The following is a 27971-nucleotide window of genomic DNA, read 5'->3' on the forward strand; positions in this document are numbered from 1 at the left end:
CAGCTTTTAGTTTTATTGATCTTTGCTATTGTGTTCTTTGTTTCTATTTCATTTATTTCTGCTCTGATCTTTACGATTTCTTTCCTTCTACTAACTTTGGGTTTTGTTTGTTCTTCTTTCTCTAGTTCTTTTAGGTGTAAGGTTAAATTGTTTATTTGAGATTTTTCTTGTTTTTTGAGGTAGGACTGTATTGCTATAAACTTCCCTCTTGAAAACGCTTTTGCTGCATCCCATAGGTTTTGGATCAATGTGTTTTCATTGTCATTTGTCTAGGTATTTTTTGATTTCCTCTTTGATTTCTTCAGTGATCTCTTGGTTATTTAATAATGTATTGTTTAGCCTCCATGTGTTTTTGTTTTTTACGTTTTTTTCCCTATAATTCATTTCTAATCTCATAGCGTTGTGGTCAGAAAAGATGTTTGATATGATTTCAATTTTCTTAAATTTACTGAGGCTTGATTTGTGACCCAAGATGTGATCTACCCTGGAGAATTTTCCATGTGCACTTGAGAAGAAAGTGTAATCTGCTGTTTTCAGATGCAATGTCCTATAAATATCAATTAATTCTATATGGTCTATTGTGTCATTTAGAGCTTGTATTTCCTTATTAATTTTCTGTCTGGATGATCTGTCCATTGGTGTTGTAAAGCTTTTGATTTCTCATTGAATCTGAATGAGACCCTTGCCAGGTAGAGTAATCTTGGTTGTAGGTTCTTCCCTTTCATCACTTTAAATGTATCATGCCACTCCCTTCTGGCCTGTAGAGTTTCTGCTGAGAAATCAGCTGTTAACCTTATGGGCGTTCCCTTGTATGTCATTCATTGTTTTTCCCTTGCTGCTTTTAATAATTTTTATTTGTCTTTAATTTTTGTCAATTTGATTACTATGTGTCTTGGTGTGCGTCTCCTTGGGTTTATCCTGCCTGGGACTCTCGGAGCTTCCTGGACTTGGGTGCTATTTTCTTTCCCATGTTAGGGAAGTTTTTGACTATAAACTCTTCAAATATTTTCTCAGGTCCTTTCTCTCTCTCTTCTCCTTCTGGGACCCCTATAATGTGAATGTTGGTGCATTTAATGTTGTCCCAGAGGTCTCTTAGGCTGTCTTCATTTCTTTTCATTCTTTTTTCTTTATTCTGTTCCACGGCAGTGAATTCCACCATTCTGTCTTCCAGGTTACTTATCCGTTCTTCTGCCTCAGTTATTATCCTATTGATTCCTTCTAGTGTAGTTTTCATTTCAGTTATTGTATTGTTCGTCTCTGTTTGTTTGTTCTTTAATTCTTCTAGGTCTTTGTTAAACATTCTGTCTTCCAGGTCACTTATCTGTTCTTCTGCCTCAGTTATTCTGCTATTGATTCCTTCTAGTGTATTTTTCAATTCAGTTATTGTATTGTTCATCTCTGTTTGTTCTTTGTGTTTGTTCTTTAATTCTTCTAGGTCTTTGTTAAACATTTCTTTCATCTTCGCCTCCATTCTTTTTCCGAGGTCCTGGATCATCTTCACTGTCATTACTCTGAATGCTTTTTCTGGAAGATTGCCTATCTCCACTTCATTTAGTGGTTTTTTGGGGGTTTCAATTTGTTCCTTCATCTGGTACATAGTCCTCTGCCTGTTCATTTTGCCTGTCTTTCTGTGAATGTGGTTTTCTTTCCACAGGCTGCAGGATTGTAGTTCTTCTTGCTTCTACTGTCTGCCTTCTGGTGGATGAGGCTATCTAAGAGGCCTGCGCAAGCTTCCTGATGGGAGGAACTGGGGGTGGGTAGAGCTGGATGCTGCTCTGGTGGGCAGAGCTCAGCAAAACTTTAATCTGCTTGTCTGCTAATGGGTGGGGCTGGGTTCCCTCCCTGTTGGTTGTTTGGCCGGAGGCAACTGAGTGCTGGAGCCTACCTGGTTCTTTGGTGTGCCTAATGGTGGACTCCAGGAGGGCTCACGCCAAGAAGTACTTCCCAGAACTTCTGCTGCCAGTGTCCTGTCCCCGTGGTGAGCCACAGCCATCCCCCAACTGTGCAGGAGACACTCCAACACTAGCAGATAGCTCTGGTTCAGTCTCCTATGGGCCACTGCTCCTTCCCCTGGCTCCTGATGCACAAACTACTTTGTGTATGCCCTCCAAGACTGGAGTCTCTGCTTTCCCCAGTCCTGTCAAATTCCTGAAATCAAATTCTACTAGCCTTCAAAGTCTGATTCTCTGGGAATTCCTGCTCTCATTGCCAGACCCCCAGGTTGGGAAGCCTGACGTGGGGCTCAGAACCTTCACCCCAGCGGGTGGGCTTCTGTAGTATAATTGTTCTTCAGTTTGTGAGTCACCCACCCAGCAGTTATGAGATTTGATTTTATTGTGATTGTGCCCCTCCTACTGTCTCACTGAGGCTTCTCCTTTGTCTTTGGATGTGGGGTATCTTTTTCAGTGAGTTCCAGTGTCTTCCTGTCAATGATTGTTCAGCAGTTAGCTGTGATTCCGGTGCTCTCACAAGAGGGAGTGAGAGCACATCCTTCTACTCCACCATCTTGAACCAATCTCTCTCATGATTTAAATATCAACTCTGTCACCCATCATTTTAGCTACTTAATATGATCAGTAACCTAATCATTTACATGATTTATAATATCACAGGACAAGAACAAGCATGATTTTTCTATTGCTGAGACTGAATCTCTGTGTATCAGTGCTTATAGAGAAAACGTTTCAGGCAGCAAACGTTTTCAAGATCAGGCTCATAATAAAGTCAATAATGAGTTTCGTAAGTGTATTTCTAACCATGTCTCTCCATGACAGCCAATGACATAACACCAAAAATACTGAATGAAATGGGTCTCCATGGAGGAAAGCAATTCTCAATAGAGGAAGCTCGTCTGATGCCAGCATTATCGGATTATAAACCTTAGAGTGTTCAAAGGACTGACGGACTGAATTGCTTTCAGGTAATCTACTAAAAGTATTGTTTCTTGGGCTTCCCTGGTGGCGCAGTGGTTGAGAATCCACCTGCCGATGCAGGGGACACGGGTTCGTGCCCCAGTCCGGGAAGATCCCACATGCCGCGGAGCAGCTGGGCCCGTGAGCCATGGCCGCTGAGCCTGCATGTCCGGAGACTGTGCTCCACAACGGGAGAGGCCACAACGGTGAGAGGCCCAGGTACCGCAAAAAAACCCCACAAACAAACAAACAAAAAAAAGTACAATGTGGTAAACAACACAACCTGCAAAATAATTCAGAGGACATTTTTTTTTAATGAAACTTACAAAGAACTAAAAGAAAACAGACTAACATGAAAGTCACAGGAAGAGACAGAAAAATAATAAGCTGAGCTTAAGAGGAAGCTGGTGAGCTAAGGAAAGAGGGGTTGCCAATAGAACCAAACTTCTAATCCCAATATTCAAGTCTACATTGGAATGGACAAAGAGAAGACTGAATTGGTGAGATGACGCCTCCTTTTCCTGGCTATGTGAGGGCAATGACAGAAATAGCAATGGCAAGGGGTGAAACATATGGAGAGGACCAAGGATGGGGAGTTAAGGCCAGAATAACAGAAGATTCTTAGAAAATACAAATCTGCAAATACACAAAAACTTTAACAGAACCAAATGAAGATACAAATGAAGGTATATTTTTTGAATTTTAGAAGAATCAATTGTAAAGCAAAGGAAACTACAGTACTTGAAACAAAATTATTTCAAATAAATCTAAACATCTTCTGGTAAAATAGATATTTTAATTGAACAAACAGTACATATTACAATAAATTCTTACAGAAAAAAAGTGATGTTGACTAAAATCAGATTATTTCGGATTTTTCCTTTCTTACACGAAAAACAGAGAAAATGGAGTAAATGTCTCCAGCTTATGTAATAACACAAGAAAAGTGGATTCCAGGTTAAGAATGGTATTGCTGGATATAAAGGTCCAGAAATTAATAAAAAGTGACATACTTGGAATAACTGCATAAATATATAATCCAGCAGAGATTGGAAAAATAGCATGAATATTAAATCCAGCCACCTGAAAGAAATCACAGAGTTCAGAAACCAAGATAGTCATATCATGCACAAAGGCAATGATGCTGAACACTGAAATAATTTAAGCACATAGTTTATATGTGTTAACTCCAATTTTTGGATTTCTGATAATTAAATGCCAACCTGTCACTTTCCTCTCAAAAGTAGATAGAATATCAAGAAGCAATACTAAGTTCGCTTGTTTGGAACACAAGAATGCAAGGTATTGGATAGTAGTAGAAACATCCCTGGACCACACTGGGTACCACAGAAAAGCAGAGGAGGATTATGAAGGAAGAAAGAGACAAAAAGCAGTCTGTTGCTGAGGCATGGCAGAGGAGAAAATAAATGAGGTAACTCTATAGATAAATTTTCCAAGACTTCAAGAAGATGAATGAACTTGGATTGAAAGTGCCACAGGATGAAACACAGGGAAATAAGAAAATGTAAGAATTGATATTATAATGAAATTGTAAAATATCCTAAACAAAGAAAAAATTAAAACTATTTCCTGAGAGAAAGAGCCAATAACCCATCACAATTATTTGACATCAGACTTCTTAATAGCAACACTGGATTCACGAGACAGTGGAGTAATATTTTTTTAATGTGTTTGAAGCAAAGGTACATTAGTCCTGGAATTTTATGTTCAGCCAAATTGCCTTTCCAATATCATAAAATAATTGTCAGACATACAAGGTCTCATTTGGCTTGTCATACAAAGTCCCATTTTAAAAAGACTTCATGAGAAAGTACTCAAATAAAAAAGGAACATGTCTAGCAGATGTTGTAGGAGATTCATGAAGTAGGGGTGAAAAAAATTACCTGTAAAGTTTCCTTTTGTCTTTAAAAGATTAAAAGCACCCCCAGAAAGAGAAGACAAAGTAGCTCCATAACTAACCAAAATGAAAAGTCTAGAAATAGCAAGATGATGTGGGTGATGGTAGATGTTAATACTACAGAGCAGCTACATTTCTTATCATTTGAAAAAGGAAAAAGAAAAACTTTTTAAAATGAAGAAAAAGTTGGATAATTTAAATCAAATCTTCAAATCATAGAAAAATTCAAATTTCTTATCACTGTAAATAGTATTCCCAGTTTAAAAACAATGATTTGGGGAAAATCTGCTGTGTGTTATTTACAAATTGTGCTCTAAGGACACAGAGAGGTTAAAAGTAAAAGGGTGAGAAAAAATGTGTGAAATTATGTTAATAAAAATTTTTAAAAACAATAGCGACTTTTTGCCTTAAACATTAAGGCAAAAAGTGTAAAGAACATAGAGTCACTAAGAATGTCAAAAAGTTGAATCAAAAGGTTATTATATGTCTAAACATATATGTATGTAATAATCAGCCTCACAATGTATAAAGCAAACATATAGAATTGCAAAGAGAAATGTAAAACTCTAGCAATGTAGTAATTATATCTGAGCAGCTTTCTTAATCATTGGTCAAGCACACAATTGCCAAAGATACAGGATGTGAACAACATGATTTAATGAACATATAATTATGCACTGGACAACTGATTACATACTAAAGATGAATAAACTATGTTCTTGACCAAAAGTTAACAGGTTAATAACAAAAAGATAAATAAGGTATTCCTGTGTATGAAAGAAAAATTAATTAATTCTAAATAACTCAGAAATCATAGAAAAATTCATAGTGAATAGTTCAAAACCACCTAGAACTAAATTAATTAATAATACAACCACCACATAGCAAAGTTTATAGAATGTGGCAAAAGTGGTAATTTGTGGAATACTTATATCTTCTAATCCTTATATAAGAAGAGCAGCAAGACCTAAAAATTTAGAAAGAGGATAATAATAATTCCAAAAACATATAAGAAAGGAGATAATAAAGATAAGAACAGAATGAACAAAATATTTATTTACTAAAAAATTATTTATATGTAAGTATTTGCCAGGTACTGCTTTAAGTGTTTTATAATTAGTAACTCATCTAGTCATCATAACAACCATACCATATAGGCAAAGGTGCAAACCAAAAGACAAAGAGTTTAAATGATTTACACAAGATCACATGGCCAGCAACTGCTGCAGCCAGGATCTGGTTACAAAGTCTGGGCTTCTTCGCTTTGTTAAAACAGAAAGAGTCAAACAGAGATAAAAGTGAATTTTTTTAAAGAAAGAATAACAAAATAGGCTTCTGGGATTATTGATTTTTCCAGAAAAAGAAAGAGAGAGAGAAGGTACAAACAAATATTATGAATGAAAAAGTGACATAATTACCAATATAGCAGAGATTTAAAAATAAGAGAATATTAGTAATTCCTTTATGCTAGTAACTTTTAAAAGTTAAAAAACATATTGGTTAAAACTAATATATAAATGGCTTAAGAAGAAATAAAACACAAAAATTCCTATAGCTTTTAAAGAAATTTTAAAGCAGTAGTTTGTACACATGTCAATCCCAAACTCCCAATCTATCCCTCCCCCCAACTCTTCCCCTCTGGTTACCGTAAGTTCATACACACTACTATATTTAAAATAGACAACCAACAAGGACCTACTGTATAGCACAGGGAACTGTGCTCAATATTCTATAATAACCTAAATGGGAAAATAATTTGAAAAAGAATAGATACATGTATAACTAAATGACTATGCTGTACACCTGAAAGTAACACAACATTGTTAATCAACTATGCTCCAATAAAAAATTACATTTTTTTTAATTTTTAAAAATAAAAAAAAATAAAACAGTAGTTAAATTTTTCCACAAATAAGTTCTTGACAGCTTTACAAGCAATTTCTAGTAAATTTATAAAGAAATGTCCTTTTAGAAATTATAAGAAGGAGCAGGCCCTAACTCAACTCATGACCCACTCTAATTTTGATCCCAAAAGAAACAAAAATAGTACAAGCAGGAAATTTTACTGCACCATTTCATTCATAAATATAGATGCAAAATATTCAGATGAAAATACCTAAAACAAATTCTGAATAACTAAATACAAAAGCATATAAAGTAGATTAAATACATTAACAAAGAAAACCCATCTTCACCTCACAGAGGCAGAAAAAGCTTTTCCTAATACTCAATATCTATTCATGATGAAACTCATGATATAATAAGAATAGGAAGAAAGTTCTTTAATCTGATGAAAGGTAACTACAAAGTACACTTAATAGACATAATCCTAAATGGGGAAATAGTAAAGCAATTACTTTAAAATCAGAAAGATGAAAGGATGCTCATCATTACCAAATCTATTCAACATGATACTAGAGGTTCTAGCGTATACAATAAGCGAAAGGAAAAAAGAGACCTAAAGATTTTAAAGGAGAAAATGAGTCATTATTTTTAGATTACATATTTATGTGTACATAAAACAAACAAAAATGATCTTGAGAAAAATCTTTAGCTATAAGAGATGAATTTAGCAAAATGAGTTATTAAAAACTCTAATATAAAGTCAATTTTATGTACACCAAATAATTTAAAAAATATCTTTAAAGAACGTTTACAACAACATAGCAGATAAATCTAACAAAATATGTGAAAGATCCATATTGAGAAAATTATAACAATTACTGAAAGTCATTAAAGAACTAAAAAAAGTGAACAGTTAACTCAAGAACAAGGAAAGATAGACATAATATGGTAAAGATATCAATTTGGGCTTCCCTGGTGGCACAGTGGTTGAGGGTCTGCCTGCCAATGCAGGGGATACGGGTTCGTGCCCCAGTCCGGGAAGATCCCACATGCCGCGGAGCGGCTGGGCCCATGAGCCATGGCCGCTGGGCCTGCGCGTCCGGAGACTGTGCTCCGCATTGGGAGAGGCCACAACAGTGAGAGGCCCGTGTACCGCAAAAAAAAAAAAAAAAGACATCAATTTTCCCAAACTGATCTATATAAGCAAAGAAATGCTAATCAAAATATTAGCAATATTTCCCAAGGAACTTGGAAGAATAAAGAACTAAGAATAGCTAAGCCATTTCTGAAGAAGAACTGGGAGAGGGGACCCAACTTAACAGATAGTATATTTCATATATTTATAATTATATATTATAATTATATTATAATGTATTATATTATTATTATAATAGTTCAGTATTGGTACAGGGATCGGTCATTGACCAACATATTGTCTAATAAACCCCATATTGGTCAAAAAATTAACAATCCTCGAAAATATCCCAGCAGGTATTTTGTGAAATTGACAATCTGATTTGAAAGAAATTATATGATTCTAAAATTGCAAAGATCTAATATAGACAAAATACTTTTCACCAAGAAAAACAAAGGTGGAGTTATATTACCTGATTTCAAGATTTACTATAAAGTTTCAGTAATAAATATTTGTATTAGCATAAAAATAGATGTATAAAAAAATGAAACAGAGCCCAGAAAATAGATCCATATACACATGCTCAATTGATTTTCAGCAAAAAATCCCAAAGTAATTCATTAGGGCAGCTATTTCAACAATTAGATATAATGTAAATAAATAATAACCTTGATGCCTACCTCATACCGTATGCAAAATAATAATTCAAAATGGATCCTGAAAACTAAAACCTAAAACTACAAAACTTCTAGAAGGAAACATGGGAGACAATATTTGTAACTTTGTGGTAGGCAGAGATTTTTTATATATATAGGAAACAAAAGGCACTGACCATAAAATAATTTTTGATAAATTGGATGCCATAACCATTAAATGCTTAAAACCTTTGAAAGACACCATTATGGAAATAAAAAGGCAAACCATGGACTGGGAGAAAATATTAAAAATAATATATCCAACAAATAATTGATATCTAGAATATTAAAGAAATCATACAACTCAATAAAAGAAAAAACGCAACCCAATGTTTTAAATGGGAAAAAGATTGGAATAGACATTTCAGAAAAGAACATACTAGGACTTGCAAATACACATACAAAATGGTACTCAATGTCATTCACTAGTCATTATAGAAGAGAAATTTGAAAACACAAAGAGATACCACTATGCACCCACTAGGATGACAAAAATTTAATACACACAACAAGTGTTGGCAAGAATGTGGGGCAAGTAGAACTTTCATACATTGCTGGTGGTATTGCAAAATGGTACAGATGATTTGGAAAACAGTTTGTCAATTTCTTGTAAAGCTAGACACACACTCGCCATGCCCTTAGAAATTTACTCAAGAGAAATGAAAGCGTAAGTCCACATCACGTAAGGAATGGTATATGAATGTTCTTAGTAGCTTTATTCATGATCCAAAATTGGAAAGAACCTAAATGTCCATAAAATTGTGCTTATATTCATATAATAAATAGAATACAATTCATTAATAAAAAGCAACAAACCACTCATACACAAAACAACATAGAAAAACTCAAAAACATTAGGCTAAGTAAAAGAAAGTTGATATACAAGATGACTATGCACTTTAATGTGCCAGAATAGATAAAACTAATCTATAGTGACAGATATCAGGTCATCAATCGTATACAATGGAGAGGGGCACTGAATTCCAAGGGGCATGGGAGAATTTTGAGGAGTCATGGAAATATTCTATCCCTTAAATAGATTGGTGATTATCTGCATACATTTAACATTACTCATCCAATTGTGCTGTTAAATGGGTGCACTCTATTACTTGTAAATTATATCTCAGCAAAGTTCTTTTTTTAAAGCTTTTGCTAGAAAATAAAAGAAAATATTTTTACCTTGGATTGATACAAAAAGTACTAATTTTAAAAGTAAAGAGAGATAAATCTTGCTTTATTAGGATTAAGTATTATTTGAAAGACACCTTAAAGAGATGGAGGAATAAAACATGATACAAATCATGAAGATAACTGCATGACTTGAAAACAAAAAGTTATAACCTCCAGGAACACGTGAAGAACTCTTATTAATCAATGAGAAAGAGAGAAATTATTCAATAATCAATGATAAAGAGAGCAAAAAATGAGCAAAAGAAGTAAACATTATCAGGAAAAATGTATGCTAAATTAACATGTGAAGAAAACTCAATCTTAATAGTGATCAAGGATATGCAAATCAAGATCGTTTTCTTGACTGGCAAAGATAAGAAGTCCAAAATATAGTAAGGGGTAAAGAAGACATGGATCAGTGGAATATCACACACATCACTGGGGGCATGAGTTAATATAACCACTCTGGAAAACAAAATGATACTATATGTTGATTTTTAAGTTGATTATTCACAACCCAGCAATTCCATCTCTGTACATAGTCAAGAGAAACTCTTGTACATGAGCACTTGTATAAGCCAAATAGTGTTAATGACAGTAATGTTTATAATAATAATAATAAAAACCTGTAAATAAATCGTGTCTAAGTCCAGGGAAATAGATAAATCATATACTCAGAAAATAAAATATTATACACCCATGAAAATTAAACAACTTTGCTACACAGAACAAACGTTATTAACATAATGTTGAAATTAAAATTTAGTCCCAGGAGAATATTTACAACATGGTATCCTTATTTAAAGTTCAAAACCATTTAAACTAAACAATGCTTCCAACAGGAAGAGTGTGGCATGTAAATAAATATGTGATAGAATCATAAAAATAAGGGAACCTACCATGATAAATAACTATAAAACCTATTAAAATGTATAGAATAACTGTTTTCAGGCTTTTATATATCAACCAGTACATGACTACATTTGAGATAATGAAAAAAACATGAGAAGAACCCAATAGTCACACTAGATCTTCTTACCTAAAGACATTTTTCAATCCATTTTGCATATATATCAAACAAAAGCATGGATTAGGAGTCTCAGTAGGTGGAGGGAACAGTTTGTGGTACCAAGGTGAGACAAATTTGTGAAGCACGTTGAGAGAGGAAGAGCTGCGGTGAAAAAGTACAAAATATCTCTGCAAGAATTGCATGCATCTTCTTGAATGTCTCCTAGGATATGTATCCAGCCCGCAAAGAATCTATGAGGATGTGATTGACCTGCTAGGAGGATGGAGAAATAAGCAGGTATTTCAGAGTCTCAGGATGCTGGAGCTATGTAAAACTTTAGGCTCAGCAAACTGTAAACATCTTGATGAATATCAACCACTTTCAATTGAGACCCCAGGAAGCTGTGTGCTAAGAGTAAGAATTCTATTTTAAGAGTGAGGGAAAGATTACAATCATCAGAGGAAGATAATACAAGCCAGACCCTTCAACGTATCTCACACAATGTAAGTGGAGAGATTCCTTAAAAATCACAACTTAACAAAACTGACTCAAGAAATAATATAAAATCTAAATATACTCATTGCATGTGTATGTGTGGTCAACATGAGTTTGCTTCACTAGTGGAATCTCCCAAACATTTAAGAATGAAGTTACACCCATGTCACAAGTTTTTCCAGAGACAGAAACAAGGCAAACACTTTCTATCTCCTTTTAGGAACCTCAGCCCTTGAAAATCTTGATACTAAAACCTAACAAGGACATTATCACACAGGATAATTACAAACTCTCCATGAACTTAAAGAAATTATCAACAAAATATTAGCAGATTAAATGTGGTGATATACAAAAAGGATAAGGAATTATGACCTAGCAGGGCTTATCTGAGCAATGAAAAATTGCTTAACTTTCAAAAATCAATCAAAGTGAAAGTTTCTGAACAAGATGGTGCAGACTCATTTCTCCCTCCTCCTCCCTGTTAAGTACAACTATACACCCTGGAAATAATGCAAGAGGCAACCAAAGGAGAACTTTGAAAGATAGAAAAGGGGGCAAACTGGTCAAAGAACCCAGGACTGGAGGAACAGCAGAGTGATAGAGTGCCCTATGGTCCCCAACCAACAGAAGAAAGCAAAGCCTTGAATTGGGAACTACCATCTAGCAACAGAAGGTGGCCCATGTAGGCTCATTCTTTGCCCAGCCAGCCCAGCCCAGGAACAATAGAAAGGGAGATCCATCAAGAACCTGTCTGGCAACAAATGGCCCGGTCTAGAAACTACTCTCCTTTTGCACCAGCCTGATCCACCAAAAGACACCAGGCAGCTGGGCAGCACTAGGAAGGAGGTCTCACCACATGCATATAGCCCAGGCATTCCTTTTGTTTCTGTGGGCACAAGACTCTGTTCCCCTGTCAAGAGACACTGAGGCAGCTTGGCAGGACCAACAAGGGAGATTCCACCACAGCAAGTGCTCAGTACATGAAGCCTCTTTTTCCCCATAGGCCTGAGAATGCCCTCCATCACCAAGAGCCACCAGGTGGCCTTAGCAAGGTGCATCCTGCCACAACCTGGACTCAGCCAGGGAAGTGTTCTCCATTCCCCACAGGCAGGGTGGTCTGGCCTCAGGTGCCCAGCCTGGGAAGTGCTCCTCATCTTCACAGGCCAGAGGTTCTCTTCCTTCAACCAGAGGTACCAGGTGGGGTCCATCCTGGAGAAACCCCTTCACCTTCCTCAGGAAGCATGAAGAGGGAGCTATAGGAGCCCACTGGCACGAGGTAAACCAAGCAGACCAAATCAGCAGCACAAAATAGCACCAGCTCTTAAAATTAAGTAGTCATTGTAAGCACAGCAGACAAAAATAGGCCAGACATGTATGCTTAAACTAAACAGGATAAATCCCTACTAAAACAAAAGACTTAAATAGAACACAGTCTCCTAAGATAATTACCATGAGGTTCAGTATAAAATAAAAATTACTCAGGCTTCCCTGGAGGCGCAGTGGTTAAGAATCTGCTTTCCAGTACAAGGGACATGGGTACAAGCCCTGGTCCAGGAAGATCCCACATGCTGCGGAGCAAACAAGCCCATGTGCCACAACTACTGAGCCTGCACTCTAGAGCCTGCAAGCCACAACTACTGAGCCCGCGTGCTGCAACTACTGAAGCCCATGCACCCTAGAGCCTGTGCTCCGCAACAACAGAAGCCACTGCAACGATAAGGCCACACACTGCAACAAAGAGTAGTCCCTGCTCTCCGCAGCTAGAAAAAGCCTGAGCACAGCAACGAAGACCCAACACAGCCAAAAACAAACAAATAAAATTAAAAAAAATTTTTTTGGGGGGTGAAGTAGAAAAGAATAGCTTTATTGCTTTACCAGGCAAAGGGGGCCACAGCAGGCCCATGCCCTCAAAACTGTGTGTCCCAACCTGGAGGGGGTAGTGAGGAGTTTTATAGTAATGGTTCAAAGAGAAGGGCATGATCAGCTGGTGGACGTTCTTCTGACTGGTTGGTGGGGAGGTAAGCAGGAGTTAGCATCATCAGCCTTTTGGTTCCAACCAGTCTGGGGTCTACGTGCTTGCTTGTGGGCAGCATACAATTAACTTCTCCCACCTGGTGGGGGTTTCAGTATGATTTTAGATGCTATCTGTTCCAAGGTAGTCTCCCAACCAGGTGTTAGTGTCCAAAAAGTTCTCACAAAGCAACGGCACAGAAGACGTCCCCAGTGGTGTTGATGATGAGCAGGAGTTGGTCTAGTGTAAGTTGGGAATAAAGGGTCAGCACCTGGTTTCAGGACTTAATGAAGCTCAGCTTCTTGATGTCTCATTGAAGAAGGAATTCAGTGAGAGCCAAAGTGACAGGTAACAAGTGGATTTATTTATAGGGAAACACACTCCACAGACAGAGTGTGGGCCATCTCAGAAGGTGAGAAAGGCCAAAATAAATAAATTTATTTTTAAAAAATTACTCATCATATCAAGAACCAAGAAAATCACAACTCAGATTAAAAAAAAAAAGACAATCAACTGATGCAAAGACCAAGACAATCAGATGTTAGAATTATCTGATGAGGATTTTAAATTTCATTATAAACATGCTTCAACAAGCAATTACAAATTCTCTTGAAACAAATGAAAAAATAGAAAATCTCAGCAAAGAGAAAGTATAAAATAGAACTAAATGGAAATTATGGAATTGCAAATTAACAAAAATAAAAAACTCACTGGATGGGATTATTTTAGAGTTTAAAGGACAGAGGATAGAATCAGTAAACTGGCAAATAGAACAATAAAATTTACATAACATGAGACTGAAAAGAAAATGAATAGGGCCTCAGGGCCCTGTGGAATAATAATAAAATATTTAACATTAATTTCATTGGAATACCAGAAAGAGAGGAGAAAGAGTGTGGGGATGAAAGAGTATTCAGATAAATAATGGCCGGCAATTTATCAAATTCAGTGAAAGACTTAAACTTTGAGATGCAAGAATCTAGGAACCCCAAACAGGGTAAATTCAAAGAAATCCATAACACAATACATCATAATACAACTTCTGAAAAACAAAGACAGGAAAAACAAGATCTTGAAAGCACACTGAGAGAAACTAGCCAGAAGAAAACCAAATTAAATGACAGCAGATTCCTAATCTGAAACCATGGAGGGCAGTAGAAATGGCACAACACGTTTCCAGTGCTGAAAGAAAAGAATTCTCAACCACAAATTCTGTATCTGGCAAAACTATCTTTCAGGAATGAAAAAGAAATAAAGGCATTACCAGATGAAGAAAATGAAAAGAATTTGTGGCTAACAGACTGATCCTTAAATATTGGCTAAAGGAAGTTTATTAAACAGAAAAGAAATGGTAAAAGGATTCTTGGAGGATCAGAAATAATAAAGAACAACAGAAAGAGTAGAAATATGAGAATATACAATAGATTGACCTCCTCATGAGTTTTTTTATATATATTTGATGATTGAAACAGAAATTATAAAACTGATACTCAAGACAATGAAATTTAAAAGTGAAGAAAGTAAAGAGACCCAAATGGAAGTAAGATTTCCGTATGTCACTCAAAGTGGTAAAATGTTGACTGATAGACTGATAAGTCGCATATGTATATCGTAATACCGAGAGCAACCACACACACACACACACACACACACACACACACACACACACACACAAATGAAACTGAGGAAATCTGAAAGTGAGTCAGATTCATGCACTGGATCAATGTCTACCATTGGAAGAAACACTAAAGGGTATATTGGATCTTGGGATCTCTCTGTATTATTTATTACAACTGAATGTGGATCTACATTAATCTCAAAATAAAAGTTTAACTTAAAAAAAGAATATTATGAAAAGGAAGAGAAATTAGGAGGTACCAACCTTTCCAAATACTGGAGCATACTGTAAAATAATAATATTCAAAACAGCAAGGTATAGTATTAATGTAAAATAGAGAATTAATAAGCTAGCATCAAAAAGGAAAAAAAAATCAATGCAATTTACTGCATTAAGAGTAAAAAGTGACACACTCCACAGACAGAGTGTGGGCCATCTCAGAAGGTGAGAAAGGCCAAAATAAATAAATTTATTTTTAAAAAATTACTCATCATATCAAGAACCAAGAAAATCACAACTCAGATTAAAAAAAAAAAGACAATCAACTGATGCAAAGACCAAGACAATCAGATGTTAGAATTATCTGATGAGGATTTTAAATTTCATTATAAACATGCTTCAACAAGCAATTACAAATTCTCTTGAAACAAATGAAAAAATAGAAAATCTCAGCAAAGAGAAAGTATAAAATAGAACTAAATGGAAATTATGGAATTGCAAATTAACAAAAATAAAAAACTCACTGGATGGGATTATTTTAGAGTTTAAAGGACAGAGGATAGAATCAGTAAACTGGCAAATAGAACAATAAAATTTACATAACATGAGACTGAAAAGAAAATGAATAGGGCCTCAGGGCCCTGTGGAATAATAATAAAATATTTAACATTAATTTCATTGGAATACCAGAAAGAGAGGAGAAAGAGTGTGGGGATGAAAGAGTATTCAGATAAATAATGGCCGGCAATTTATCAAATTCAGTGAAAGACTTAAACTTTGAGATGCAAGAATCTAGGAACCCCAAACAGGGTAAATTCAAAGAAATCCATAACACAATACATCATAATACAACTTCTGAAAAACAAAGACAGGAAAAACAAGATCTTGAAAGCACACTGAGAGAAACTAGCCAGAAGAAAACCAAATTAAATGACAGCAGATTCCTAATCTGAAACCATGGAGGGCAGTAGAAATGGCACAACACGTTTCCAGTGCTGAAAGAAAAGAATTCTCAACCACAAATTCTGTATCTGGCAAAACTATCTTTCAGGAATGAAAAAGAAATAAAGGCATTACCAGATGAAGAAAATGAAAAGAATTTGTGGCTAACAGACTGATCCTTAAATATTGGCTAAAGGAAGTTTATTAAACAGAAAAGAAATGGTAAAAGGATTCTTGGAGGATCAGAAATAATAAAGAACAACAGAAAGAGTAGAAATATGAGAATATACAATAGATTGACCTCCTCATGAGTTTTTTTATATATATTTGATGATTGAAACAGAAATTATAAAACTGATACTCAAGACAATGAAATTTAAAAGTGAAGAAAGTAAAGAGACCCAAATGGAAGTAAGATTTCCGTATGTCACTCAAAGTGGTAAAATGTTGACTGATAGACTGATAAGTCGCATATGTATATCGTAATACCGAGAGCAACCACACACACACACACACACACACACACAAATGAAACTGAGGAAATCTGAAAGTGAGTCAGATTCATGCACTGGATCAATGTCTACCATTGGAAGAAACACTAAAGGGTATATTGGATCTTGGGATCTCTCTGTATTATTTATTACAACTGAATGTGGATCTACATTAATCTCAAAATAAAAGTTTAACTTAAAAAAAGAATATTATGAAAAGGAAGAGAAATTAGGAGGTACCAACCTTTCCAAATACTGGAGCATACTGTAAAATAATAATATTCAAAACAGCAAGGTATAGTATTAATGTAAAATAGAGAATTAATAAGCTAGCATCAAAAAGGAAAAAAAAATCAATGCAATTTACTGCATTAAGAGTAAAAAGTGAAAATATAAGTTATATAATTATCTCAATAGATGTAAAAGAGTCTTTGACTAAATGTAAAAATGCCTTTCACTAATACCCCTTTTGACAAAGCTGTTAGCAAACTAGAAGTTCAAGGGAATTTTCTCAATCTGAAAAAAGAACACTTACCAAGCACATTGGGACTTCCCTGGTAGTCCAGTGGTTAAGAATCTGCCTTCCCGGGACTTCCCTGGTGGCGCAGTGGTTAAGAATCCACCTGCCAATGCAGGGGACATGGGTTCGTGCCCTGTTCCAGGAAGATCTCACATGCTGTGAAGCAACTAAGCCTGTGCACCACAACTATCGTGCCTGCGCTCTAGAGCCTGCGAGCCACAACTATTGAGCCCACGTGCCACAACTACTGAAGCCCCTGCACCTAGAACCCATGCTCTGCAACAAGAAGCCACCTACCACAATGAGAAGCCCACACACCGCAATGAAGAGTAGCCCCTGCCCGCCACAACTAAAGAAAGCCCACGTGCATCAACGAAGACCCAACACAGCCAAAAATAAAAATTAACTAATTAATTGATTAATTAAAAAAAAAGAATCCACCTTCCAATGCAGGAGACGTGGGTTCAATCCCTGGTCGGGGAACTAAGATACCACATGCAGTGGGGCTACTAAGCCCAAGTGCCCTGCAGCCCACGCACCACTACTAGAGAGAAGCCGCAACGAAGAACACGTATGCAGCAACTAAGACCCGATGCGGCCAAATAAATAAATAAAATAAATATCTTTTTTTAAAATGGTGCATTATAAAAAGTTATCCTCTGAGATTAAGAACAAGATAAGGATACCCACTATCATTACATCTATTCAACTTAAATTAATGACCCTAAGTAGTGCAATAAGTAAAGAGAAAGGAATAAAGGGCATAAAAATTTAAGAAGAAAAAGAACTCTCATTTTTCATAGATGATTTGATTGTGTGTATAGAAAATCTTAAAGAATCTTCAGGCAAACTATTAGAATAAGTCAATAACTAGAGTTCACTAGAAACAAGTTTCATATACAAACCAACTATATTTCTATATACACACAATGAACAAGTAGAAAAATAAATTTAATATATACTATATTAATTATCATAAATGTCAATATCTGGGGGCAAAAATCAAACAAAGGTTATTCATAATCTCTACAGTGAAAGCTACAAAGCTCTCTTGAGAGAAATTAAAGACCTAAATAAATTCAGGGGATACTATGTTCATGAGTTGGATTACTGAATATTAGTAAGATGTTAATTCTCCCTAAATTGATCTAGAGCCCATGCAATTTCAGTCGAAATCCTAAATTTATAAGAAAATGCAAAGGGCCAAAAATAGCCAAGTCTATCTTTTCTGCCCATTCCTTCCTACAAACCACAATAAAGGCTCTTGTTCACATTTTACCCTGCTGCTTCTGCCTCCTGACTGAGCCTGGTGTGTCCCCATGTGTCCCTGTATGGTGTGGTGTGCCCCCTTCTCTTAGGAATTGTAACAAACTATCTTTTCAATAGCAGGGATCTCCTGACCTGTTGGCCTCACCATACCTGAATAATAAAACCTATATTTTAAAACACAATAAAATGAATGAACTAAAACTATATACGATGATAATAATAGTAAATCTCACAAACATGATGTTAAGCAAAAGAAGGCCGTTACAAAAGAGGTCAGAATAAGTGCGTTAGACGTCAGTAGTGTTTCCGCTCATGAGTGTAATGACCAGAAGGGGGCATGAGGGAGCCCTCTGGGGACACTGGTGATGTTCTGTTTCTTGTTGTAGGTGTTGATTGCATGGGTGTGTTCAGAAAATTCACTGTGATTTACTCATGATTTAGGCACTTTTCTATATGAGTGTTACACTTCAGTTTATGTTAGAAAAACCACTAGGAGTCAGCCACAACTATATTCAGAATAAAATAAGAACATTCCAAAACTGGAAAGAATAAAAATAAATTATCTAACACTTTATATCATAAGTTTAAAAATTAATGATGAAATGAATACTAGCAGCAAGGAGACAAGAAGGAAAAACAAACAAATCAATTAGAGTAACATAAAATGCAACAAAATTGATTAAATAAATCAGAACTAGTTCTTTGAAGAAATCAATTTTAAAAACTTCGGTCAAGTCTAATCAAGAAATAAAGGAAGACAACACAAAAACACAATAGTATCAATGAAGAGAAAGATGTTTCAACAGGTAGATATTTTAAAATTATTTACAAATACTATATCGAGCTTTAAAGAAACATTTGAAAATGCCAGTGTTTTCTAAGATTTTCTGTACAGCAGGTTACTAAAAATGACTTGAGGAAATGTAGGAACCAGAAAATAAATTTTTCAAGATATCTAAGCAATAGCTCCAAGACCAACATCTAGCCCACATAATTTTACAGTTGAATTTTTTTCCAACTTTCAAGAGCTCTGTACATACAAGGGCAAAAGAATGAGCAATTCCTCATCCACATCATGAAGGGAGTAAACCATAATACAAGTTGAACACAAGCATCTGAGAGAGAAACTATTGGTCACGGTCACATATGCATCTAGGTGGAAAACTTCAACTGCAATAACAAAAAAGCAAAACAACCATTATATAAAAACAGAAAGCCAGGGCCAACTCTTGGGAAAGTTCTCCCCACCTATAAAAAGGAAACACAGAAAAGAATACCCTCTTCTTCCCTGTGCTGCGGTCCTTCTGGGTATGGCAGTTGGAACTGCCACAGCCATCCTAAAACTATGAGGAGAGCTCAGACTCTGCCCTGTGGAGAGCCAAGAAGAAAGATGAAAAAGACCAGAGCCTTTGATCTGGGCACTGATCATCTGAAGTGGCCAACCCTGGAGCCACCCTATAGCTCCAGGCCTCTTTTCATGTGAGATAATAAGTCTTCCTTATTCCTTAAGCCACTCAAAGTGAGCATTGTTACTTGCAGACAAGTACATTCTAATAATATACAAAGATGAATTACATTTAAGCAGAGGAAGAAAGGAGAGAAAAGAGTCTTAGAATTTTTTAAAAATCACTGAGGAAATGCATAAAATTTAGTAGAACATATGATAAATATGACATTCAAGTCCATGGGGGAAAGGAAGGATTACTGGATAAATGACAGAAGGAGCCAGTACTAAAAAATATAAAAGATAGGCCATAACCTCACAATTTACCCCAACTCTAATCCCAAGTAGATGGCAGATTTCATTGAAATAAAATCAAACCAGAAAAATACTAGAAGAAAGTATGGATGAAGAGTATCTACTTTGCAAACTGGGTATGGCTTTCTAAAAAAATATAAACACATACATTTTTAAATGTCTCTATGTGAAAATATTTTCTTAATTCAAAAGCAAAGGATAGGGACTTCCCTGGTGGAGCAGTGGTTAAGAATCCACCTGCCAATGCAGGGGACACGGGTTCGAGCCCTGGTCCGGGAAGATCCCACATGCTGAGGAGCAACAAAGCCTGTGCACCACAACTACCGAGCCTACGCTGTAGAGCTCACGAGCCACAACTACTGAGGCCCGCGCACCTAGAGCCTGTGCTCTGCTACAAGAGAAGCCACTGCAATGAGAAGCCCGCGCACCGCAACAAAGAGTTGCGTACCCTTGCTCACTGCAACTAGAAAGCCCATGTGCAGCAATGAAGACCCAACACAGCCATAAATAAATAAATAAATAAGCAAGCAAGCAAAGGATATATGAGAACAACATATTTGACACAAATAACTATCAATTCCCTTCCAAAAGACAGGTTATATGAGTTGACAAGAAAAATTTCATTCCTGATATAAAAAAGCAAAGGACCTGAGGTATAATTTACAAAATGTGAAATATATATGACCAATGATCACATTTTTAAATGTACAATCTCCTAAAAATGCAAATTTAGTAGCATTTTTTCATACTGTTACCAAATTAGCAAAAATGTTTAATATATCACTCAATTTTTGAGTATAGGATATAACAGAGACTTCCATATATTACTGATGGATGTGTAAATTATTAAATCTTTCTATAATCAATTTGAAAATATGTACGTATCAAGTACATCAAGAACCTAAAATTATTATCCGTGGCTTGGTAATTCCACTTACTAAAAAAAGTTAAAGAAATATAGATGTAATAAAAGTATATGTATTTTGGATATCTGTCACAATACTATTCTATAATAATACGGTGAAAATGCCTAAAGATACATCATATGGAAAGATAAACTTAACGATGGCTCCCTATAAGTTGAGTAATGTGTTTCCACTAAAAATAGTTGTAAAGAATAGTTAAAGAAGTGAGAAAATACTCCCAAGACAGAATTAAGTAGAGAAGTCAGGATGTAAAATTTATGAACAATAAATAGCAATTTGATTAGTATACATATTACTATCTCTATGTGCAGGGTGATGGGAAAAAGAAAAAAATAACAATAAGTAAAATGCACCAGAAATGCTAACAGTATCTATTTCTTGGTTCAGAGATTATAGCTGACTTTTATATTCTTCTTTTCATTTATCTGTGCTTTCTAAACATTCTACCCTAAATGAGCATGTATCGACGCTATCTTCAAAACGAAGAAATGTCACTTAAAATGAAATATTTAATCATATCTTTTCCTTATCCCTTTACTCAGATGAAGCAGCAGTGTTTGTTTTGGGTCTCAGCTCTATCCAAGGGGTTCCGCACAAGGGTTTGGAAGGGTTGACATTTTACTTGGGAAATACGCTGCAGGAATGCTAATCCACGAAGAGACTGAAGTTTATTTCTCTTCTGTGATTCCCTGTGCATGGCCGGAGTCTCTATCAGAGCAGCTTAATAGACACTGCACAATTTTCAGGCTGGCTCCTCCCAGCCCACCACCACTCACTGCCCACTGCCCCTTCCCCATTACAGAACCCACTGCGAGGCTCCTGGCACTGCGGCAGGAGCCACCAGGTAAAGGATCCCACCTGGGCTCTAAGAGGCAGCTCCTGCTTCATTACCAGAGCTCTCTTGTCCGCTGGCTGATACCCCTTCCTCCTGGCCTCACTGCTTAGAGCTCCTGGACCCTGGGACTGTGGGACAATTTGTAACACAGTGCAGCAGACCTGGGTAAGAATGTTAATGATGTGCTTCCAAGCCCGGGGAGGGCTGGGGTCCTATAGCATGACAATCACTCCATGATGAGCAATTATTACTCTGTGAATTATTTTCACAGCAGCCACAAGGCCCTGCCGGGGCCATGACATCAAGAGAGGCATTTGATTCCTGTCCAAAGCCAGCTTTTATGAAGAATCAAAATTGACAGAGAAGAGAGAAGAAAAGTCTTAAACTAGTAAAGGAGAAGGAAGGCCTCCCATCTCCCTGGGTAACTGCTGGAACAGGGAGGCTGGGCCAAGGGCACTGGTGGAACTTCATGTTAGCAGGCTCTAGAGCAATGGGAAAGGACTATGGGGCCCTAACGCTGGCCGGGGGAGTGAGGTGGGCGGCAGCGGAAAACAGGCTGAGGGGAGTGCGGAGTCACAGAACTGCATCATCCTCAATTCAGAAACGATGTTCCAGGCCCCTTGCCACACATCCCCCCACCCCCACCCCAGGAAACCTGGCTTCCAGCCCCAGCGCAGCCACCTGCTTGTTGGTACCACCTAACTGAGTCTCTCCAGGCTCTGGGCCTCAGTTTCCCAACTGGAGCTGCAAAGAACACCATGGAGAGGCTGGGGACCAGGGAGACCGCCGGGTGAAGCTCGAGACCCCCTGCCCCATTTCCCCACCATCATAACCACTGCATGTCTGCTTCCATGACGGTTTAATATATTTGGGTTGCAGTAAGGTACTGCTGCAACAGATTTTCTAGGACTAGAGAAAAGCTGGAAAACCACTGGGCTAAATCCTTTCTTAGTCTCTTGGTCCTAACTCAATTCTACTCCATGGAAAGGAGCATAAAATAGTCCCTTTCTCTCTCTCATCACACCAGGGTGTCCTTTGTCCTGGAATGTCAACGCATAAAGCAGCTTCACAGGCTTTCCAGATGCTTCCCGCCCACCTCCCCACCCTCCTGCCCAAGGAGACAGGCTAACCTCCACCGAGCTAGTGAATTAGGTGGATGGTGCCCATGGGAAATGAGGTTCAAAGGGCCTTCAGGCATCTGGAAATTTTCCCAGAGTTTCACTGTACCAGGGAACCTTGTTAGTGGAAAGGAATGATTTCCCCACAATGGAATCTTTAGGACAGAGAAGGGCAGACATCCTCAGCAATCATGTCATGGAAGAATGTTTCTGCTGGGCTGTGGCTCACGTTACATTCCAGGCAAGTCATGCTTGTGGAGAAGACGATAACCATGTTTTCCTTCCTCCATTCATCATATCAAAACAGTCCTAAAAACAAAATCTCATCAGGGGTGAAGCCCCCAACTCCCTCTCAGCCCTTGGTCTTTATAAGGAGTGGAATCTGCCTCCAGGCGTGGAAGGGGGGATGGGCACTGCTCACCACGCAGAGCCCTGCTCCTGTCTCTGGCCTCAGGCTTTGGCACACGGGTGTGGAGAGAAGCTGCCTATCCAGGGCACCTGCAGGCAGAAGGCCATGCTCTAAGCCTCCCTGTGCCTCTGCTCTTGTGGGATCTGGGGTAGATACTCAGAGAAGGTGTATAGCTCCAGCCACCCGAAGCTGATGGCCCAGGCCACACGGGAGAGCTCTCACTGCCAAGTGCCGCATGAGGGTCATTACTCTGGCTGACTACGAGGTTCCTATTGTTTGCACCTTCCATCTGAGAACATGAAAATTCAAAAAAAGGGAAGTGGCTGCAAAAGCTCAGGAGACCAGAGCCAGGAGCATCACAAAGGCCCCCATGTCAGGGAGACCACGTACTGTGATGCATCTTTGTCCACAGTAGGTGCTCAGTGGTCCCTCCTTGGCTCCCTCTTGTCCTGTGCTTTAAACAACTTTCCCTGCCCCCACCTTTGGAAACTTTCCTACACGTGGTCTCCACCAATCCCATCCCAGCTCATGTCATGAGCTGAGGACATCTGCAAGGACGAACCCATGGGACCCTCCTTTGGAGACTTCCGTCCGAACAAAGAGAAAGCCAAAGAGAAAAGTGTAGGGCTCCAATAGGAACAAGCACGGGTCCCCAGGACAAATATTAAGCCAAGTCCTGTGGGAGCTGGACAAGACTTTCCAGCAAAGCCTCCCCCTGGCGGGGTTGCTTGGTAATCACCCATGCCAGACAGCTCCAAGTGGAACACAAAGATGATTAATATTTTGCCTGGAGTTACACAGCAAGTGGGTGACATAAACCTTTGATTTTGCCATCCCACACTCCCTCAACAAGAACACGCTTCCTGGATGAGATAATTTAATAAGTATTTGTCCAGCACCCTGCAGTGAAAGGTGATCACCCACTCCTTCCATCCTCTGGAAGGGCTGAGTAATCTAGCCTCTTGATGCCACTTAATCTAAAATGTCTGGCTGACTCACCCTCCCCGAGAGTTCCCTCCAGGGTATTCACTTTAATAAAACATCCACTTGCTCCTTAATTTAAACAACTCCTCTAGATTTAAATCTTAAAGAAACTACTTGGTTTTTGTTTTTGTGTCTGTGTTTGTTTACTGTTGTTTTTCAATATAGATAGATAGATAGACGATATATTCATATATTGATACCTATCATCTTTTCAGGGACCCCCTGACACTGCTCCACCATGAGAGCATCCTGCCGTCAGTGCAGTCGGCTCCTCTATCCACAGAGAGATGCAGCTGAGGGGGCCTCCTCAGAGCTGCCCTTGCCTCCTAAGGATGACTGATCTTTGCACTGACTTTTGTGTGTCTCTGAACCCTAACCCTACCATCACATCTGCTGCCCACCCTTAACTTTATTTTTAGGTTGCCCCAATTTCCCAGCTCTACCCCTCCCAGCCCCATCTTCCACCAGGAACCACAGCTCAGCTCTGCCTTTAAATGCTCTCCTAGACCCATGCCACTCTGTCCCAATCCGCTCTCCTTGCTTCATCCTGAACCTCCCCAGGCCTTGCTTTAAGGCACCCTGGGCCGGAATAGCAAACATTTGCTATGGTAAATCCCATTCCCTGCTTTCCAGATAACTTCTTCTTAACGGAGATAAGCTTCCAGGCAGACAGATAACAACTGGGATATGCAGTTATTAGGGCAAATTTTTAAATGACAAAAGATTACATTTAAAAATAAAGCCCACTTGAAAATCAGCTTCCCTTCCAACTCAATCACATTCAGACCTCCTGCTCAGCAGCTCCTTATACCGAGAGATTCCAGCTCCCATTGGCTTCAGGGTATTGGAGGAGCGTTGCCATGGCAACACGGAAGGCCTAGACACCTGAAACACAGTACCTCCCCTCTCTCAGGCACCTGGAGTGGCCAGCATGACCCCAGTCAGCTGCCTAAGACGAGGCAGGGAGCCCTACAGCCAACATTCCCACCCAATGGGGGGGACCTTGGGGTTAGAGCTGAGCTAAAAGAAAGTGGAGGGGGGTAGCAAAGGAGTCAGCAGGCAGGGCCTGATTTTCTAGGACCTCAGAGGAAGACTTGGGGATGAAGGCAAGTACTGTGGCAAATATGAATGGTCACTGAGGCAGGCAGCTCCTTTCATACCAGAGTGACTGAAAGGGCTCCCTGGTCCTGGTTATCCCTTGCCAGGTGGGAGTCCCAACATAGGCCAGTTTCTATTGTGGCCATGAATGACCCAGACCAACGCTGACCACCCATCCCCAGGCTCCCACCCACCAAACCTCACAGCTTTGGGCATCCCTAACAGACATCACAGGTCATCTCTGACACCCTTGACATTGCAGGCCACACCCTGGCTTCCCAAGGTTTCACACTATAGTCACTAACCCCCTTTCTGATGCCACAAACAATCTTCCGAGCTCCCAAATGTCATCAAAGCTTGGGTGCCACCATTGCCTCACAACCAATTATTGAACTTCTTATTATTTGACCAACTCATGACTATACTTTCTGTCACAGAACAGGTTGAAAGTCCACCATCCCCACATCACAAATGGACCCCCAGTCAACCCAGCCTCTCCCTAGCAAGCCAGGCCACCTCCCCATGTTCTAACTGATGAGGGCTCCCCCCGTGCTTTCTAGCTCTCACACCCTCCATGACTTCACACACGCATCCTTCCATCTGGTCCTCAAGGAGCACAGCCAGAGAATGACTTCATCCAGATTCTCAGTACCCCAACATCATGTAACCCCTTCCTGCCCCTCTGCTGCCCCCAGCCAATGCTAGAGGCCAGGCTAGAGGGCTCTCTATTAGAGGTTTATCCCACCTGCTGAGAACTCACCATGCCCTTCATCTCCAGTACACTATCATTCATAGAGATGTCTCCCCTCAAATGTATAGGAATGTGTGTGTGTGTGTGTGTGTGTGTGAGACTGCAGGAGCCTCTGCCTGAGTCTATGCCAACCAGCTCATGCTTTAGTGCTTTTCTGATTAGACAGAGCCCTGTGACCCCTTTACATCATGGGTCCTCCCATATCTGGCTCCAACAAGCACGTGGTCTTCCTGTGCAGGCCACTTGTGGGAGAGCATCCCTGGAGAGCCAGCAACTGCGCTTACCTGCACCCCCGCTATTGGCTCCACACCGGCTCATAAGCACCGCATCGGAGGTCCCTTGCAGGATAACTGTTCCATCCCCTTGCTTGCCACACTGACCTCTTGGTCCTAACACCTTATTCGACTCTTGACTTCACAGGCCTCCCCTTCAATTTGGGGAGTTCCAACTCTGGGTAAAGGCCACCTCGCCAGACCTCAATTCTGAAAATCCCCCCCATGGGGTGGGGGAGGAAGAGACAAAGCATCACTGAAAAGAGTCCCCAGGCCTGCCACTTGCATCAGCACCAAATAAAAGCAAGTCAAAGCCCACCCTGAACTCTGCGGCTCACCTGTCTCTCACTTGTGTCTCCAGTGGGCGCCTGCACTGCCTGCTTCTCACGCTCCGCGGAGCTCATTTTCTGGCCATGGCTTTGCCTCACTCTTGGATCGGGGACGCTCTCTGGCCGTAACCTCTGCCTCCTGCCTCAGTAACAGTCACACCCGTGCCCGACGTTGGGCTGATTTCAGCCACTCCAGGAAAACACATCACCCCTTCCAGCCTTGTCCAGGACCACAAGGCTGGTCCTCCAGGCCCAAGCAGCAGGACCCACTGGCACCAGACGCCCCTGCTGTACTCAGAGCTCAATTAGTGGCACTTTCTGTCCGAAACCCCTTGGAGCCTCCTCCCCACCATGCCCCACAAACACCAGCATCAACAGCAGCATCTGCAGAGAAAGACTGGAGAGGGGACTTCCGTGCCGGTTAACATCTGCTTGGAACACAGGCCCAACGCATGGCAGTAGGAAAAGCAGGAGGTGCGCGCCCCGATGCTTACCTTCCGCATGTCTTTGCCAAAGGTCTCGCTGTAGGTCGTGCCCAGGATTTCAAACTGCACGTAGGGGTTCGAGCTGTCTTCCCGAAACTCCATCACCCCTGTGAGACCAGTGATGTGGCCCTGCGAGAGAGAAGGAAAAACCATGAGAGGGTAGGGCAAACGTGGACGGGAAGGGGATGGAATCCCAAAGGCAAGGAAGAAAAAGGAAGTGGTCGCCAACATCTGGGAAACAATGGATGCACTGCAGTAAGGCAAGAGGCGCTGGCAGCCCTGGGGCCTCGGAGCAGGGTCAACACTTCCTAGGCCCTTTGCTCACCAGGGAAGCTCCTAGGCTTGTCCCCACCATTCATGCCGATGATATGATTAGAGCATCTGCTTTATGCCACACACCGTGCCAGCCCTGAGATTAGAGAGGGGCAGCTTCTGTCCCCACCCTCCTGGAGCTTTTACAGCCTTTCACTGCAACCTGCTCTAGGGGCTCACCTTAGCCTGAGCCAAGAGGGAAGGCCAAGGTCAGCGAGAGCCATCTCACACAGGGGGCGGAAAGTGGCAGGGCAGCGAGCGTGAGCGTTGGAGGCTAAAACCCAGCTCACGTCCTGGCTTTGCCACCTTGGGCAAGTCATCTCCCAGCTCCCAGCTTCGGCCTGGAGTTCATTAGACCCACATCACAGAGCCTGCAAGGGCCGAAGGAGAAAATGTGTACAAAGCGTGGTGTCTGGCACACACCGGGTGTAGGGGCGTGCCAGG

General features: G+C 39.6%; 1 protein-coding gene across 1 annotated transcript in view; it reads right to left on the bottom strand.

Moving 5' to 3' along the window:
- The window catches only part of GRID1 (glutamate ionotropic receptor delta type subunit 1), a 704191-nt gene that overhangs the window by 186052 nt on the left and 490168 nt on the right, over positions 1-27971 (bottom strand). The window contains exon 8 of the mRNA XM_024132152.3: positions 27225-27344. Within this exon, the coding sequence (XP_023987920.1) occupies positions 27225-27344 (120 nt within the window). The remainder of the gene's footprint in view (positions 1-27224; positions 27345-27971) is intronic.

This window comes from Physeter macrocephalus, chromosome 20, assembly GCF_002837175.3.
Source record: "Physeter macrocephalus isolate SW-GA chromosome 20, ASM283717v5, whole genome shotgun sequence".
NCBI classification, from domain to species: domain Eukaryota; kingdom Metazoa; phylum Chordata; class Mammalia; order Artiodactyla; family Physeteridae; genus Physeter; species Physeter macrocephalus.